This window comes from Bubalus kerabau, chromosome 3, assembly GCF_029407905.1.
Source record: "Bubalus kerabau isolate K-KA32 ecotype Philippines breed swamp buffalo chromosome 3, PCC_UOA_SB_1v2, whole genome shotgun sequence".
NCBI classification, from domain to species: Eukaryota; Metazoa; Chordata; class Mammalia; order Artiodactyla; family Bovidae; genus Bubalus; species Bubalus kerabau.
In genome coordinates, this window is record NC_073626.1 from 157,112,156 (window position 1) to 157,130,933 (window position 18,778).

The 18,778-nt window shown below is 38.1% G+C and overlaps 1 protein-coding gene across 1 annotated transcript in view; it reads right to left on the reverse strand.

Moving 5' to 3' along the window:
• Positions 1 to 18,778, reverse strand: part of ABCA12 (ATP binding cassette subfamily A member 12) — a 200,977-nt gene that overhangs the window by 16,144 nt on the left and 166,055 nt on the right. Inside the window, exons 38-44 of the mRNA XM_055573389.1 lie at positions 18,500 to 18,587; positions 12,269 to 12,374; positions 8,082 to 8,136; positions 7,356 to 7,533; positions 5,130 to 5,245; positions 3,864 to 4,023; positions 825 to 1,078 (exon numbers count right to left, since the gene is read on the reverse strand). Of these exons, the coding sequence (XP_055429364.1) occupies positions 825 to 1,078; positions 3,864 to 4,023; positions 5,130 to 5,245; positions 7,356 to 7,533; positions 8,082 to 8,136; positions 12,269 to 12,374; positions 18,500 to 18,587 (957 nt within the window). The remainder of the gene's footprint in view (positions 1 to 824; positions 1,079 to 3,863; positions 4,024 to 5,129; positions 5,246 to 7,355; positions 7,534 to 8,081; positions 8,137 to 12,268; positions 12,375 to 18,499; positions 18,588 to 18,778) is intronic.

Consider the following 18,778-nt stretch of genomic DNA (forward strand, 5'->3'; position numbering starts at 1 on the left):
CAAATACATACAGTTTTTTAGCAGAAGCATTCATAATTAGAAATAGTTTATGCATATATATGCATAAAAATATATTTCCTTTTTAAAACCCAAATGGTAATATACTTCATATGTAGCTCTGAACCTCGCATTTCTCATTTAACAAATATTAGAAGTAATCCAAAATATGATATAGTGAACTGCATCATTCTTTCTAATGGCTGCATAGTGTTTCACTTATAAATTATGAACATAATTTATTTAACCAGTCCCAAATGCAGTACATTTAGGTTATTTCCATTCTTTTGCTATTAGGAATGGTTACTATGATGAATAAATTTATATATACATAGTTCTGCATATTTGTTAGCATATCTGTAGGGAAAATTTCTAGAAATAGAATTGTTGGGTCAATGATGTTTATTTATGATTCTGTCATCATTTTACTCAATCTTCTTTTTCTGAATACATTGCTAGTATCTACATACTCAATTTTCTTTTCCCACTTCTACTTTCTATCCTTCTAAACACAACTCAAAGACTGTATCTTCTGTTTCTGTACATATTTTCTCTCTACCACTGAATTTTGATCTCTTTTAGACAAACAACTGGGCTTGTTAGTTACAAATTTTACTACCTCATTTTACAATACTTGCAGAACCATAGTAAGGCTTGAGAAATATTTACTGAATGAAAGAGATTGTGAATTGTGCGACAACTTTTAAAGTTTTTTGAGCAAAACATTCCCATTTCACTAATGGAAAAGCTTAGACTATTGACCCTTCTCTGAACATTTTGAATTGAGTTTTGTCATGGATGTCAAACACTGTTTTCATTGTATTTACCTGAGTTTATTTATTAGCCACTCATTGATTAAAAGTCGCAAGAAAAAGAACATGGTTCCCTGAGAAACTAAAGCCACAAACATTGCACCTAGTTTATCCATCTCAAAGGTTTCACTTGGATACTCCACTCCATATGCTTTTAAGAAGTCCAGGACCGACTGTTGTTGAGAAAGTTCGATCAAACCATAGCCAAAACAGAATTGTGGGAAAATCAGGAAAATGCGCTTGAGGGTTTCAGAAATAAGTTCTAAAGTCTGAAATAAGAGAAAAAAAAAGTAAATAAAGTTCAGTGTTAAGTTTCCAACAAATTGATGAAAATTTGAAACTAGATGTAGATAAATACTGAAACTTGAGAAGCTTATCTAGATTGGTAATTATTGCATGTACATGCTGAATTTACATATAAACATTTACTATAACCAAATGGTGTCAATTTATTACCAAAAGAAAAGCAGAAAAGGATTATATATATATTTGAGATGGTCTAAGGTGTCAGGTCAAACCCTGGGGACTTCAGAATGTAGTAATAGCAAGGTGATAGAGTACCTGTGGGGCTTCCCTGGTGGTTCAGGTGATAAAGAATCTGCCTGCATGTGGGAGACCCAGGTTCAGTCCCTGGGCTGGGACTGAAGGCCCTGGAGAAGGGAATGGCTATCCACTCCAGCATCTTTGCCTGGGGAATTCCACGGATAGAGGAGCCTGGTGGGCTATAGTCCATGGGGTCACAAAGAGTTGTACATGACTGAGCAACTAACACATAGGTAGGTGCCTGAGTAAAGAGGGATTTAGTAAACTTTTGGATCTAAGGTAATTCCTACTTGAAGAGGGAATAAAATGGTAAAATGACACAGAAGGAGAAACAACCTATCTCAAAGAGGAGCAAATGGCACATTTTCATGCTATTTATACTTGGGACCAACCACTTGCAGCTCATGAATTTTCTTATTCCTTCTGGAGTATGCTTGTCTATTCCTTACTTAATTTTAGCTTTATTCTTTTCCATTCAATTGTCCAGCATTGTTAGGGCTTCCCTTCTCACTAATCATAATTGTTAGCTATGAATGGAAAGTGATGCCTACAATGAAGTAGATTCCAATACATGACTGAAAGGGAATGAGTTAGGTTTTTTCTCTATGAATGTTCAAATGAATCTTAACTCACAGTCATACAACTAAGACATGTTGTCTTTGTCCCTCCCATACCACAACAATTTGTTAGTAAGTCATGGAAAAAGCAAGAGAGTTCCAGAAAATCATCTATTTCTGCTTTATTGATTATGCCAAAGCCTTTGACTGTGTGGATCACAATAAACTGTGGAAAATTCTGAAAGAGATGGGAATACCAGACCACCTGACCTGCCTCTTGAGAAATCTGTATTCAGGTTAGGAAGCAACAGTTAGAACTGGACATGGAACAACAGACTGGTTCCAAATAGGAAAATGAGTACGTCAAGGCTGTATATTGTCACCCTGCTTATTTAACTTCTATGCAGAGTACATCATGAGAAACGCTGGACTGGAAGAAGCAGAAGCTGGAATCAAGATTGCCGGGAGAAATATCAATACCCTCAGATATGCAGATGACACCATCCTTATGGCAGAAAGTGAAGAGGAACTCAAAAGCCTCTTGATGAAAGTGAAAGTGGAGAGTGAAAAAGTGGGCTTAAAGCTCAACATTCAGAAAACGAAGATCATGGCATCTGGTCCCATCACTTCATGGGAAATAGATGGGGAAACAGTGGAACAGTGTCAGACTTTATTTTGGGGGGCTCCAAAATCACTGCAGATGGTGACTGCAGCCTTGAAATTAAAAGACACTTACTCCTTGGAAGGAAAGTTATGACCAACCTAGATAGCATATTCAAAAGCAGAGACATTACTTTGCCAACAAAGGTCCATCTAGTCAAGGCTATGGTTTTTCCTGTGGTCATGTATGGATGTGAGAGTTGGACTGTGAAGAAGGCTGAGCGCCAAAGAATTGATGCTTTTGAACTGTGGAATTGGAGAAGACAGTTGAGAGTCCCTTGGACTGCAAGGAGACCCAACCAGTCCATTCTAAAGGAAATCAACCCTGGGATTTCTTTGGAGGGAATGATGCTGAAGCTGAAACTCCAGTACTTTGGCCACCTCATGCGAAGAGTTGACTCATTGGAAAAGACTCTGATGCTGGGAGAGATTGGGGGCAGGAGGAGAAGGGGACGACAGAGGATGAGATGTCTGGATGGCATCACTGACTCAATGGATGTGAGTCTGAGTGAACTCCGGGAGTTGGTGATGGACAGGGAGGCCTGGCGTGCTGCGATTCATGGGGTCGTGAAGAGTTGGACACGACTGAGCGACTGAACTGAACTGAACTGAAGAAATTTAGCTGACTGATTGGCTGCATGATTTCTCCAGTGTCATACAAAGTATCTGACTGAGTACCTCCATTCCCCTACTCAAGCCCTATCAAATGTCAATAGTTTTGTCATTGCATAAATACAATCAGGGAGCCAAATCCTTTGAGCTGTTTTGTAGATACTGAAACCCCACCAGGTGGTAGAAGTTAACTTGTAAGCTGCCCACAAGCACAAAGACCCCAGATGACTGGAATTAGAAGGCTGATGAGATTGACCCCAATTACCTGACCACCAGCCAATCAGAAGAATGTCCATAAGCTGATCACATACCCCACAACCTTGTCTGCCTCACCCTGTCTTTAAAAACCCTTCTCTGAAAGCCACCAAGGGAATTTAGGCCCTTCGAGTGTTAGCTGACTCAACTCTTTGCTTGGTGCTCTACAATAAAATGATGCACGTGTTTCACCAAAAAATACAATCAGAGACATTAAACTAGATAAATACAACCAGAGACATTAAATTAAAAATTCTAAAAAGAATTTTTAAAGGCCATAGTTTCCCTTCCACGACATTTAATACAATCAAATGAAATTCTTCTATTCTATTTAGAGAATGCAAAATACAAAAAATCTTTCCACCTTGAACATATTGAAGCATTTGATTCAATCACTGAAGTTTAGCAGACTAATAAGGGACCTTACCGCATCATTAGGCTTTTCCTTGGAAAGAAAGTACACCACCGACAGGGAAACAATGGAATTGATGCCAAAAAAAAGGTTGATGCAGACGTAAGTGATGAAAGCCATTCCTGTATCATGGAAGAGCCCAGCCAGCAAGTACATCCAAGAAAATGTGGCATACCTTTATAATAATAATACCAAGAATTAAAATCATACCATGATTACTCTTTTACTAAAGAAATAAATAGCTTAGATGGTGTTCCAAAGTGAAAATAAACATTAGGATGAGTTGTCAAGCCTTGTAGTTAGACCTCTTTTTTTATCTCTTTTTAACAACAGCCAAAAAAAAAAAAAGTGAAGCGCACACTTTTTTTTACCCTTACAATAAAGATGTTATGTATTTTACAATGTCACCATATGACTAAATCATGAAGCATACTTTGAAGGAATCTTCAGTAGTCGTTACAACCACAAATTAATTTTCACTCGTGAAGAGTCAGACACGACTGAGCGACTAAACAATACAGTACTGGTACCTCACCCAGTCAAGATTTTTTTGGGGGGTGGAAATATGAGTTTAATAGATACATGTATTATAATTTAAAGTTGAGGAAAAAAAATGACCTCATTGTTGGCTAGCTAAGAAGACAGAGCGTGCTTAGAAACTGCATGTCCTGTTTTGAGCAAACACTTGAGTGACCTTTGGGGTAAAGAAGTAAAACTAGAGACAGAGAGATCCTTCATCAGCTACAATTGCTAACTAAATGGATACTACTCATGCATTCAGGGCAGAAAGAACTGCTACTAAAGTATTGATATTGAACTGTACTGCTCCTATTAATTACCCTAATTCAGAAACAATTTTATGTTTGTGTTCTTAGGTATTCATCATAATAAAAATAAATATACATGAACATATTCACTTTTTAACATCATATATATTTATATGTACTCACAATTTGTTAATACATAAATTCACAAATGTCTATACATTTTTCTGATCATTTTGAAGAGTCCATTTGATGTAAATTAAATTACAAATATAAATCGCTAAGTGTAACATTCGGCACCCAGTTAAGTGCTCATTATTAATAGGTATACTATTAATAACAACATTAATTTTCACAAGTATTACACTTTACAAACTATGGACTAGCAAGTGTAATATATTGCTAATCATTACTCGTGGCAAATGAAACCCCAAGACATTTGTAAATTAGCTAAAGAGATTTAGGTTTGCATCTAGGAGCATTTAATTCTGTAAATTCTTCTTTCACCACAGCTTACCCAAACAGCAGAAGTAGGAGAGATACAGCGCTTAGGTTGTTTTCACTGTAGAAGGCAGGTAACTTGAAAATGGTAATGACACCAATTGAAAATGCTACAGGCACCAAGTAGAAGGCCTATGGGAATATGTAAAACGACGTTTAACATATGGCAAGTTTTTTCTTTTTTTGAATCGATAGCCCATCTAGTTTAAAACTGTAACAAATCAACCTAGAAACACTTCAAGAAATGAATTATTATCTATGTTCTTGTTGCTTGTAATGTTCAGTTCATTTTACATTGATTTCACTCTTGAATTCATCTCCTGCAACAAGAGGTCAAGCCAGTCTCCATCTTTATAGAGAGAGTCCGAGTCCCTGGCGTTCCTGCCTCTAGACTTTGAGACTTGGGATCATTTGGTGACAGAGGGTCAGTGAAAAAGATAAGACAGCCAGGTATCTTGGTATTAGATTCAGTCCTCAAAGTATTGATTTTATTTTGAACGCTGGAACTCTCTCAGATGGCGGATTTCTAAGGCTTGGTTATCAGTGTGAGCCACTCTGTGCAAAACAGCAGGACGGTGGATACTACACATTCTTGGAATCACAAGGACATGAACAAAGAATTCAATGTTTCACTGGCAAGAGAAATAGTAATTGCTGAAGAGTTTGTGGCAAGATGTACACAGTGAAAGAGATGGTAATTTAATTAGGGAGGAAATTGTCCTAATACTGGAATGAGCACCAGAAATATAACAACAGGATCTGAGTAGTAAGTACCCCTTCATAGGAGTGTGCACTTTTAGCTTTCTTGACACATTAAAGCTCCTATTAAGTCCACAGGACTCATTTCCATTTTTTTGTTTGTTTTTTTTTTAAGATTTGACTTCTACAACAAATGCATTTCAGACCTCACTGGAGTCATTAACCAAATGGATAGGCAGTTAATTACTCTTCAGTCCTTTGAGCCAATGGCCTTTACAGCAACTCAGACAATTTTGCCATAATTACCAGGCAAATGCATACCCATCCCAGGCATTTGGTCAAGGTTGGCACATTTGGAGTCAAGAAAATCCATCTGAACTTTGAGACCAATTTATGCAAATAAGAGAGTTATTAATGAAATTCATCCTTTATTTTCCCTAGTAATCTTCTCTAATGTGTCATTCAGCAGAGGCTATTACTTCAGATTTTTTACTATTAGTTGATTAAATTTTTATAAGCTTGTTTATGTGTTGCCACTAGGCAAGACTATTCTGCTTTAAGCTTCCATTTCTCTCCTTTCAAGCTTCAACATACTTAAAACTTGGTGAAGGGGTTGGAGCATATTTTCCAGGTTCCACTCCCAAGATACAGATCACATGAGTCTGGAGTGAGGACCAGTGACCTGCATTCTAGCAAGTATCCTGGGGAATCTGATATAAGTCCTCAGACCATGGAGATAAGGGCAGGGCAGGTGGATTTCTCTTTTTTCCAACCACTGGATGAATATAAGCCTGATGCAAATTTTTTTTCCTTAATTTACTGTCTTTGTGGTAATAATCTGAACAAACTGAGACAAATAAGTTTCAAACATAAAACTGTCTTCTTGGAGAAGGAAATGACAACCCACTCCAGTATTCTTGCCTGGGAAATTCCATGGACAGAGGAGATTGGTCTCCCTCACCCCTGACCTCTGTCAAAGCTATGATCCCTATATCCAGCAGCTTTCAGCAGGATGCCTGAGAAATAAAGTGTGAACTTGTTTTTTAAAAAAAAAACAAAAACAAAAACAAAAAACCTGTCTTCTAGAGTTGGACTATAAAGAAGGCTGAGCACTGAAGAATTGATGGTTTTGCACTGTGGTGCTGGAGAAGACTCTTGACAGTCCCTTGAACTGCAAGAAGATCAAACCAGTCAGCCCTAAAGGAAATCAACTTTGAATATTTGTTGGAAGGACTGATGCTGAAGATGAAGCTACAATACTTTGGCCACTTGATGAGAAGAGCCGATTCATGGGAAAAGATCCTGATGCTGGGAAAGATTGAGGGGAGGAGAAGAAGGGGACGACAGAGTATGAGACGGTTGGATGGCATCATGGACTCAATGGACATGAGTTTGAGAAAACTCTGGGAGACAGGGAAGGAGGGGAAGTCTGTAGTGCTGCAGTCCATGGGGTCACAAAAAATCAGACACGAACGACTTAGCAGTTGTACAACAACAACTATCCAAATCAGTCCTGTCTTTCTTGCAAAGACAAGTGACTCACCATGTCATAAATGAAGTTGGTTACCCAGTAGCAGGTGACACTGATGCCTGAAATGTGTTGCAGCTGCTTGGCTTTTGTCTGATGCTCCCGTACAACGTAGGTGACAAAGCTGGCAGTGGTGACAGAGTAGCCCATCAGGATGGAGAGTGCCACTAAAATATCGACCAAGCTGCTCATTCTGTAGTGAGCAATAGGGAGAGGAGAGCACACATAAGTTTGGGGAACTCTTCCTTTCAGGAAGATTCATGGCAAAAGCCATCAACAAAACAGTACAAGAGTTGGCTGTGACACAAATAAGTCTTCCTACAAGGCAGCCGGATAATATCTTCCACATGACTCGGCTGTGACCCCGGGATAAATAGCTTGAGTGCATCTGAATCGACTAGGGATATTTGATAGAAAAACCTGAGTCTCTAGGGGTTACAGGGTGTATGCAAGAGATACATAGATCTTGAGCATACTTAAATGCTATGCAGGGACGTTGAAATGATGAAGCACTTATGCACTTGACTTATAAAAGCAGCAGATTCTGTGAAGCTACAGTCAACAAGCTGTACTTCACAACCTCACTCTACATGCTTTCAGAAACTGCCTTTTATCCCAGTCAGTGACTTATATTACCAGCTCTTCTAGATTAACATTCATTCGGATACAACTGTGATTTCTAATTATAGCACTTCTCAATATGCCAAGGAGAAAGGAGTCAGGCCAGATATATCTGCTTACGTGGCTTGTTCTTGATCTTGCACTCCTGGATAAGGATGGCTATACATGATGATACCTTAAAGAGGAGACAGTTCTTTTCATTAGTATGTATTCAGTTAATCAGAAACATTAATTTTTATACATGCTACTGTATAAAATAGGTAACTAATAAGAACCTATTGTATAGCACAGACAGGGAACTATACTCAGTACTCTGTAATGGCCTATATAGGAAAGGAATCTTAAAAAAAACAAGAGGGTGGAGATATATATATATATATATATATATAAAACTGATTCACTTTGCAATACACCTGAAACTAACATAGCACTATAAATCAAGTATACTCCAATAAAAATTTTAAAAAGAAATACCAATTTTTACATGAATAGTATGTAATACTTGCAAAAGAATTTTACTTTGGTGATTATTTTTTTAAATAAAATGATCCCCTCTGCCCCCCAACCCCAATCTCATCAATACCATACAACTGATGGCACTCAAATGCACACAGGAAAAAACCCAAACCATTTTTCACATCATGCTTGGAATTTGGGGGGAAGGGATAAGAATTTACACTTTTTATATATAGCATGCTTCCCATATACTACATTTAAGTTATTATTTTCCAGTTTTTTATCTCCATCTGGCAATATGTATGTTTGTATTACGGCACTTTAGAAATGTATGACATTTGAAGAAACAAGTCAAAGCGAGACCAGTTACTTGAGGATCCCCTAAAGAACAGACACTTTCCACCCCGCCCTTCATTGTGCCATTGGTTGTCGTAGGGAAATACTGCAGCCTGAAAGGATCCCTTCTCCTCCTTTACTGCTTCTAAGATACCTATTGCTTTAGAACTCTACCAGGAGTACAGTTTGGGAGCTTCGGCTTCTGGAGGGGTTTTTATTGAGACAGAAAGATCCAAAAGGATTCAGAGAAACTAGCTGGCTCCAGAAAAGTAGTCAATTAATTCCGATACAGTCCTAGATTACTTGTGCCCCCCAGGGTTGGTTGTATTTTCTGAGTTAGGTAGCACAGTGCTTGCCTCCCTTTCCCAAGAAAATACTGTCTAGCCAGGGCCCAGATGGGCTGGGAGGTCTTGCAAGGGGCCACATTGTGAAGGCAAAGCCCATGCTGTCTGAGTAACTTTGGAAACAGTAGGGGTAGGAGGGAGGATATCTCTTACGTACTTTTCCCCGTATAGTCAAAAGCTGAGCAAGAACTTTCTAACTTACTGTTTATATAGTATATGTTCATTGTATTAGATATTAAGACTGTTCCATGGTACCAAATATAGATTATTCTAAAGCTCTATTCTTTCCACTAACTTAAATTTATAATTTTTACTAAGTAGATTATGATATGTTTTAAGGTTAAAATCTGCAACTGTTCTGTATTGAAGAAAAATATATAAAAGTTAAAGCAAAACAAAGAAACTAACAGCAATAATAATCATTTTGATGTATAATTTTAATTAAATCATTGGGGGAATGCATCTTTCTTATCTTTTGTGTAAATTAATGGGTTGTCTTTTACTGAGACTCAATTTTCCTTGGGACCTACTTAAACCTTGTTGCTGGATTATAATATAGGCAAGGGGAAGTCATTTCTCTTATTCCTGACTTATATTGATATTTCAGAATCAAGAAATACTCTATTTCACCAGAGAAATCTTTACAAATACATTTACTCCAATATGAAAAATGCTGCCGAAACAATTTTTTTCTATATCTTTGGCAGCAACATCAAGTTATCAGAGTTTAGAATCTATATTACCATCTTTTCTGTGGATTCTATATCAACTAGCACAATCTTGGGTACAGTGATTAGTCGATGAATGCTTATTGACTCTAATAAAACCTCAAAGTTTCAATTATCCCCCTATATACAATATACATGAAAAATAACACATTTTCTGTAGTTTCTACACTTGTAAGCCTAAAATGAGTAACTTCCCACTGACCAATGCTAGTAATGCAATAAGAATAAACATTAGGGTAGAGAGAACAACGTGTCAATATTTTTGGAGAAGAGCCTGGTTGTACAACATTTGTTAGTGAAAACAAGTAAATTTGTATTCTAGAGGAGGAAAACCGAATTTTCAAGTTAAATTAACCACTAGAGGGAACCACATGAATGTAACAGATATTGACTTGCAAAGCAAAGCTAATTAAAAGGTTTTTATTAGCATGTTAAAATTCAGAGAATCAATTTTACAACTAAAGGCAAAATCTCAATTCATGTAGAATCCAACAAAGATGGCTTAAAACAGCTCGTGTAGTACGGGGAGGTGGCAGGAGGCTATTTGAACTGATTTTAAAAAACAACATTATTATGGTATATCCCATACACTCATTACAATATAATAAAAGTATTTTAAGGTGACATGGTTTTCTTCTTTGAAAGAAAACAAGCTCCTTACTGATAGGGTAGAAAGTTACCACTTTCACAAGCCTATATAAGAAAAGTTAATAAAAAAAAATAGAAGGCACACTACTACCAGTCTCCACATGTAATTCAAGCTAAGCCTTACTTTTAAATTAAAAACATTTACTTTTAGGGTCAATACATAAAGTTTATGTTCCAGAATTCTTAATTCTTTATACTCTGTAACTTAAAAATACAAGCCTGCCGGGATCCAGAGTGATTCTGACTGCTTTCATCTTGGTAAAGAACACGAATAATAAATGAAACCTGAATATAGGTTTCAAAAGTTGATTCTTCAAAGTGGCATTGTCTCTTTTTCTTCCCTACATACCTTTGCAACGCTTCTTCCTAGTCATTTCTATGGTTCCTATACTGTTACAGCAACAAATATCTTTTGCTCTCAGTAAAACATCCTAGTGAAAGTCAGACATTCAATAGTATTTCAAACCGGGTTGCACTAGACTCACCTGGCTTTACTCATCATTTAACTTAATTTACCACTTTGGACTACACTCTTTATTGATGCTCTGGATCTAAGCACTATCTATCAATCTTGTCATTTTCTTCATGGTTCCTGCTGCTAGGAAAATGTCAAAGCAGTGGGGAAAAATACTGTTTTCTCATAAATGAAGACTCTGAAAGATTCTGTCCCTAGAATGAGTATTTGACTCTACAGTTTACTTCCACAATTGCCAGAATGCCCAGCACATGCTATTATGCCCGACAGTAGGGAGATGAAAGAAAAGACAACAGCATTTCTTTTTTAAACAGTCTGTTAGCCTATTTATTAAGCTAGAAACTATTGGTAAGCAAATATGTTACTCCATTTTCTCCATCTTTATTATTATTTTTGGGGATCTGTATGGGAAAATAATCTGAGCAAGGCTTAATAAGATGAAATGGAGAGTAATTTAATTAGGAAAAAAAAATCAGCCTTTTTTGAATTCCAAACCCTTTAAAAAAACTATGTGGAAGGGACTTCTCTGGTGGTCCAGTTCGATAAGACTCCATGATCCCAATACAAGGGGCCCAGGTTCGATCCCTGCTTAGGGAACTAGATCTCATATGCTGCAATTAACAGATCCCATGTGAGGCAACTAAGACCTGCTGCAGCCATATAAAGAAGTAAATATTAAAAAAAAAAAAGACTATGTGGAAGCTTCTTGAGAAACCCCAAAAGTAGACTTTGTTGAGTGTAGAGAAGTATTGGGAAAATGAAGCAGCAGGAGCCAAACAAACCTGGGTTCAAATCCCACTTCTGACTCCCAGAGAAATAATAGTATGAAACAATAATACTCATCATGAGAGGGTGCTAAGTATTAGCAATATTTTACACAAAGCATGTGTCCTTATGGTAAGTACTCAATTAATGGTAACACTTCGTTTCTGGTAGAACTTCTAAAGTTTTGTTTTCACATTTAGATTTGTGTATAATATTTATTGACATTATCACTTTATTTTTTAGCCTATGTACAAGTAAATAGTTATAAAATGCTTTCCTGTGAGATATAACTACAAGGTGTAAGAACAGAAATAAGTATAAAGTCAGCATTATTATCCTGACTTGATAAATGAAGAAGCTAAATTAACCTGAAATTGAGGAGATTATCCAGAATGTTCCATCTGGTGGTAGTTACTACTTCCAAACTCCTTTTAAAGATCTGTGGTTTAAATACCATAAAATAGCTGCCACAGGGAGGAAATAGGGTCTAATGCATATTTTCACATGGAGAGTAGCAAGAGTTTTAATACAAGGAGCTTCACTAAATAACTTTACCATGTCGGGCAGCATCATATTTTGACATGTTAACTCGCAGGAGGAAATTATTCAGGCTGTTGAGGTAAGCTGGAAGGGAGTGATAGCCTTCTGGATCATACCATACCTGTAACATTCCAAAAGAAGACAAGATCAGTATGGTGTTCAAATAAATTAGGCAGTCTTTATATCTTACAGACTATATAATTTATATTTAAAATAAATGCACCAGCTTCCCCAGTAACTTATTCATCTTGGCAGATTATGAACCATCCACCAGAGTGCTGACCACAAAACTCTAAGTTTCTAACCTAGAGATGGGTGGAGATCATGAAAACAACTTTTTCCTGCTTGATATCACCAAGTTAGTAGTTATCCTAGACTTTCTCTACAGGTAAAGCTTGAAATAAACAGAAGTCATTTTAAATTAAAAACATTTATTATCTTCATCTCTGTGACTGGTCTATGGTGATTCTCGAACTAGAAGTAAGGCAATCTGTCTCAATAATAATAATAATAAAAACAAATGGCGTATAGGCAAGGCTGTAGAAAGAAATAAAATATTAGTACATATACAAACATTGTGTCCTTAGCAACAAGATTGATAACCTTGAAATACCCCCACTAACTTTTTATTCCTAGTTACAACTCAAAAGAAAGCGAGTTACTTTATCTTCTATGTCAAAAGGAAAGGGATTTAAAATGTTGTTGTTCAGTCGCTCAGTTATGTCCAACTCTCTCTGATCCCATGGACTGTAGCTCAGCAGGCTCCTCCGTCCATGGAATTTTCCAGGCAAGAATACTGAAGTGGGTTGCCATTTCCTTCTCCAGGGGATCTTATTGAACCAGGGATCAAACCCACGTCTCCTGCACTGGCAGACACTGGCAGGCAGATTCTTTACCACTGAGCCACCAGGGAAGCCCATGTTTAAAATATTCAGTCCAGTTCAGTTCAGTCGCTCAGTCATGTTCGACTCTTTGCGACCCCATGAATTGCAGCATGCCAGGCCTCCCTGTCTATCACCAACTCCCGGAGTTCACTCAAACTCACGTCCATTGAGTCTGTGATGCCATCCAGACATCTCATCCTATGTCGTCCCTTTTTCCTCCTGCCCCCAATCCCTCCCAGCATTAGAGTCTTTTCCAATGAGTCAGCTCTTCGCATGAGGTGGCCAAAGTACTGGAGTTTCAGCTTTAGCATCATTCCTTCCAAAGAAATTCCAGGGCTGATCTTCTTCAGAATGGACTGGTTGGATCTCCTTGCAGTCCAAGGGACTCTCAAGAGTCTTCTCCAACACCACAGTTCAAAAGCATCAATTCTTTGGTGCTCAGCTTTCTTCACAGTCCAACTCCCACATCCATACATGACCACTGGAAAAACCATAGCCTTGACTAGATGGACCTTTGTTGGCAAAGTAATGTCTCTGCTTTTGAATATGCTATCTAGATTGGTCATAACTTTCCTTCCAAGGAGTAAGCGTCTTTTAATTTCATGGCTGCAATCACCATCTGCAGTGATTTTGGAGCCCCCCAATTTCCCATGAAGTGATGGGACCAGATGCCATGATCTTCGTTTTCTGAATGTTGAGCTTTAAGCCAACTTTTTCAGTCTCCACTTTCACTTTCATCAAGAGGCTTTTTAGTTCCCCTTCACTTTCTGCCATAAGGGTGGTGTCATCTGCATATCTGAGGTTAAAATATTGGTATACCTCAAATCAAGAAAGGCAATTAGTAATTCAAAATTACAAATCTGATTTAGAGAGAAATTATTTAATGTTCAAACTCCCTTATGTAAGAATATTTACTCTATGTGTGGAGAGAGGAAGAAAAGAAACAAGGGGGAGCATTCAAGTCCCTGGCACTACTATTTACATTCTACATGACCTTATAAAAGCCAGCTAAAATATACTCAATAGTATCTTTCTCTTGGGGATGTTGTGAGGATGTAAAGGTAGTTGGTATAAAATGTGACACTAGTGCTTCGTTTATAAGCCACTAAATGAGTATTTGTTTCTTCACTTCCCACAAGTTTGTACATGTCTCATACTAACAAATGAGAAATCTGTTATGACCAATTTAAGATTTAAAGACTACCTGTGATCATATGGGTAATCATATATGTCTGATTCTGTGACTGTAGCTTGTTTCAAATACAAAGCATAGATATAGTCTAGAAGCAAAACGTCAACAGAATTGTTTATATCATCAAATTCTGTCAAGTTTCCATGTTTTTTAAAAGCATTGCCTGGTGGCCCAGACAGCAAGAATATGCCTGCAATATAGGAGACCTGGGTTCAATCTCTGGATAAAGAAGATTCCCTGGAGAAGGGAATGGCTACCCACTTGGCTACAGAATTCCATGGACAGAGATGCCTGGTGGGCTACAGTCCATGCGGTCAGAAAGAGTTGGACATGACTGAGCGATTAACACATAAGTTCAGTTCAGTCGCTCAGTCGTGTCTGACTCTTTGTGACCCCAAGAACTGCAGCATGCAAGGCCTCTCTGTCCATCACCAACTCCCGGAGTTAACCCAAACCCAAGTCTATTGAGTTGGTGATGCCATCCAACCATTTCATCCTCTGTCGTCCCCTTCTCCTCCTGCCTTCAAACTTTCCCAGCATCAGGGTCTTTTCAAATGAGTCAGCTCTTCGCATCAGGTGGCCAAAATATAGGAGTTTCAGCTTCAGCATCAATCCTTCCAATGAATATTCAGGACTGATTTCCTTTAGGATGGACTGGTTGGATCTCCTTGCAGTCCAAGGGACTCTCAAGAGTCTTCTCCAACACCACAGTTCAAAAGCATCAATTCTTTGGCACTCAGCTTTCTTTATAGTCCAAAACTCACATCCATATATGACCACTAGAAAAACCACAGCCTTGACTAGACGGATCTTTGTTGACAAAGTAATGTCTCTGCTTTTGAATATGTTATCTAGGTTGGTCATAACTTTCCTTCAAAGGAGTAAGCGTCTTTTAATTTCATGGCTACAGTCACCACTACAGTGATTTTGGAGCCCCCCAAAATAAAGTCAGCCACTGTTTCCACTGTTTCCCCATCTATTTGCCATGAAGTGATGGGACCAGATGCCATGATCTTAGTTTTCTGGATGTTGAGCTTTAAACCAACATTTTCCCTCTTCTCTTTCACCTTCATCAAGAGGCTCTTTAGTTCTTCACTTTCTGCCATAAGGGTGGTGTCATCTGCATATCTGAGGTTATTGATATTTCTCCCGGCAATCTTTATTCCAGCCTGTGCTTCCTCCAGCCCAGCGTTTCTCATGATGTACTCTGCATAGAAGTTAAATAAGCAGGGTTACAATATACAGCCTTGACATACTCCTTTTCCTATTTGGAACCAGTCTGTTGTTGCATGTCCAGTTCCAACTGTTGCTTCCTGACCTGCATATAGGTTTCTCAAGAGGCAAGTCAGGTGGTCTGGCATTCCCATCTCTTTCAGAATTTTCCACAGTTTATTGTGATCCACACAGTCAAAGGCTTTGGCATAGTTAATAAAGCAGAAATAGATGATTTTCTGGAACTCTCTTGCTTTTTCCATGATCCAGCGGATGTTGGCAATTTGATCTCTTATTCCTCTGCCTTTTCTAAAACCAGCTTGAACATCTTGAAGTTCACGGTTCACGTATTGCTGAAGCCTGGCTTGGAGAATTTTAAGCATTTCTTTACTAGCGTGTGAGATGAGTGCAATTGTCTGGTAGTTTGAGCATTCTTTGGCATTGCCTTTCTTTGGGATTGGAATGAAAACTGACCTTTTCCAGTCCTGTGGCCACTGCTGCGTTTTCCAAATTTTCTGGCATATTGAGCACAGCACTTTCACAGCATCATCTTTCAGGATTTGAAATAGCTCAACTAGAATTCTATCACCTCCGCTAGCTTTGTTCATAGTGATACTTCCTAAGGCCCATTTGACTTCACATTCCAGGATGTCTGGCTTTAGGTGAGTGATCACACCTTCGTGATTATCCAGGTCATGAAGATCTTTTTTGTACAGTTCTTCTGTGTATTCTTGCCACTTCTTCTGAATATCTTCTGCTTCTTGTAGGTCCCTACCATTTCTGTCCTTTATTGTGCCCATCTTTGCATGAAATGTTCCCTTGGTATCTCTAATTTTCTTGAAGAGACCTCTAATCTTTCCCATTCTATTGTTTTCCTCTGCTTCTTTGCATTGATTGCTGAGGAAGGCTTTCTTATCTCTCCTTGCTATTCTTTGGAACTCTGCATTCAAATGGGTATATCTTTCCTATTCTCCTTTGCTTTTTGCTTCCCTTTTTTCACAGCTATTTGTAAGGCCTCCTCAGACAGCCATTTTGGTTTTTTGTATTTCTTTTTCTTGGGGATGGTCTTATTTCCTGTCTCCTGTACAATGTTATGAACCTCCGTCCATAGTTCATCAGGCACTCTATCAGATCTAGTCCCTTAAATCTATTTCTCACTTCCACTGTATAGTCATAAGGGATTTGATTTAGGTCATACCTGAATGGTCTAGTGGTTTTCTTCACTTTCTCCAATTTCAGTCTGAATTTGGAAATAAGGAGTTTATGATCTGAGCCACAGTCAGCTCCCAGTCTTGTTTTTGCTGACTGTATAGAGCTTCTCCATCTTTGGCTGCAAAGAATATAATCAACCTGATTTCAGTGCTGACCATCTGTTGATGTCCACATGTGGAGTCTTCTCTTGTGTTGTTGGAAGAGGGTGTTTGCTATGACCAGTGCGTTCTCTTGGCAGAACTCTATTAGCCTTTGCCCTGCTTCATATTGTACTCCAAGGCCAAATTTTCCTGTTACTCCAGGTGTTTCTTGACTTCCTACTTTTGCATTCTAGTCCCCTATAATGAAAAGGACATCTTTTTTGGATGTTAGTTCTAGAAGGTCTTGTAGGTCTCCATAGAAGAGTTCAACTTCAGCCTCTTCAGCGTTACTGGTCGGGGCATAGACTTGGATTACTGTGATATTGAATGGTTTGCCTTGGAAACGAACAGAGATCATTCTGTCATTTTTGAGATTGCATCCAAGTACTGCATTTGGGACTTTTTTGTTGACTATGATGGCTACTCCATTTCTTCTAAGGGATTCCTGCCCACAGTAGTAAATATAATGGTCATCTGAGTTAGATTCACCCATTCCCATCCATCTTAGTTTGCTGATTCCTAGAATGTCCATGTTCACTCTTGCCATCTCCTGTTTGACCACTTCCAATTTGCCTTGATTCATGGACCTAATATTCCGGGTTTCTATTCAATATTGCTCTTTACATAGTTGAACTATTCTATGGAAATGAGTTCATTCATTTCCATGGCTGAGAGTTCTATTGAATGAGTATATAACAATTTATTTATTTACTCTACTGTGTATGGACATTTGGGGTTGCATATTCAGCTAATATGAGATATCCTACTATGTGCATTTTTGTTATGTAACCTGGTGCTAAGATCATGGCATGACTTTATTTTTTGGGCTCCAAAATCACTGCAGTGGTGACTGCAGCCATGAAATTAAAAGACACTTACTCCTTGGAAGGAAAGTTATGACCAACTTAGACAGCATATTGAAAAGCAGAGACATTACTTTGCCAACAAAGGTCTGTCTAGTCAAGGCTATGGTTTTTCCAGTGGTCATGTATGGATGTGAGAGTTGGACTGTGAGGAAAGCTGAGCACCAAAGAATTGATGCTTTTGAACTGTGGTGTTGGAGAAGACTCTTGAGAGTCCCTTGGACTGCAAGGAGATCCAACCAGTCCATTCTAAAATTAATCAGTCCTGAATATTCATTGGAAGGACTGATACTGAAGCTGAAACTCCAATACTTTGGTTACCTGATGAGAAGAGCTGACTCATTTGAAAAGACCCTGATGCTGGGAAAGATGGATAGCAGAAGGTGAAAGGGACGACAGGGGATGAGATAACTGGATGGCATTACCGACTCAGTGGACATAAGTTTGAGTAAACTCTGGGAGTTGGTGATGGACAGGGAGTCCTGGCATGCTGCAGTCCATGGGGTCACAAATAGTCGGACACGACTGAGCAACTGAACTGAACTGAACCAGGTACTTGTGTATACACGTTTCTTTAGGTTAAATACTTAAGATTGGAACCACTGTATTATGGAGTATACATTATTCCAAATGATTTTCAAATCAACTGACCCATGTTTTATTTTCAACTCATGAAAATGCTTGAACATTTAAAGTTCATATTCTCATTTGTATGATATCCCAAAAGAATGATCACAATTTACCTTGGCAAGCGTTCTATTAGCTGGAACAGTCGTTACATCAAAAAGAAGGTCTTTAGTCAAAGGCAGTCCCAAACTCCAACCTCCATATCTACATGGAAAAATTGATATTTGTTTTAATGAGAAAATATTCATAAATAAATCTAAAATGTTTAACTAAAAGCTCATTTTTTTCTTTCCACTAAGTACACATTATAGTATGAAATAAATACAACCTGACAAATATTTTACAGTTTTATAGATTTCTTTTATCATATTTTTGTCTAAAGTGCACATTATAAC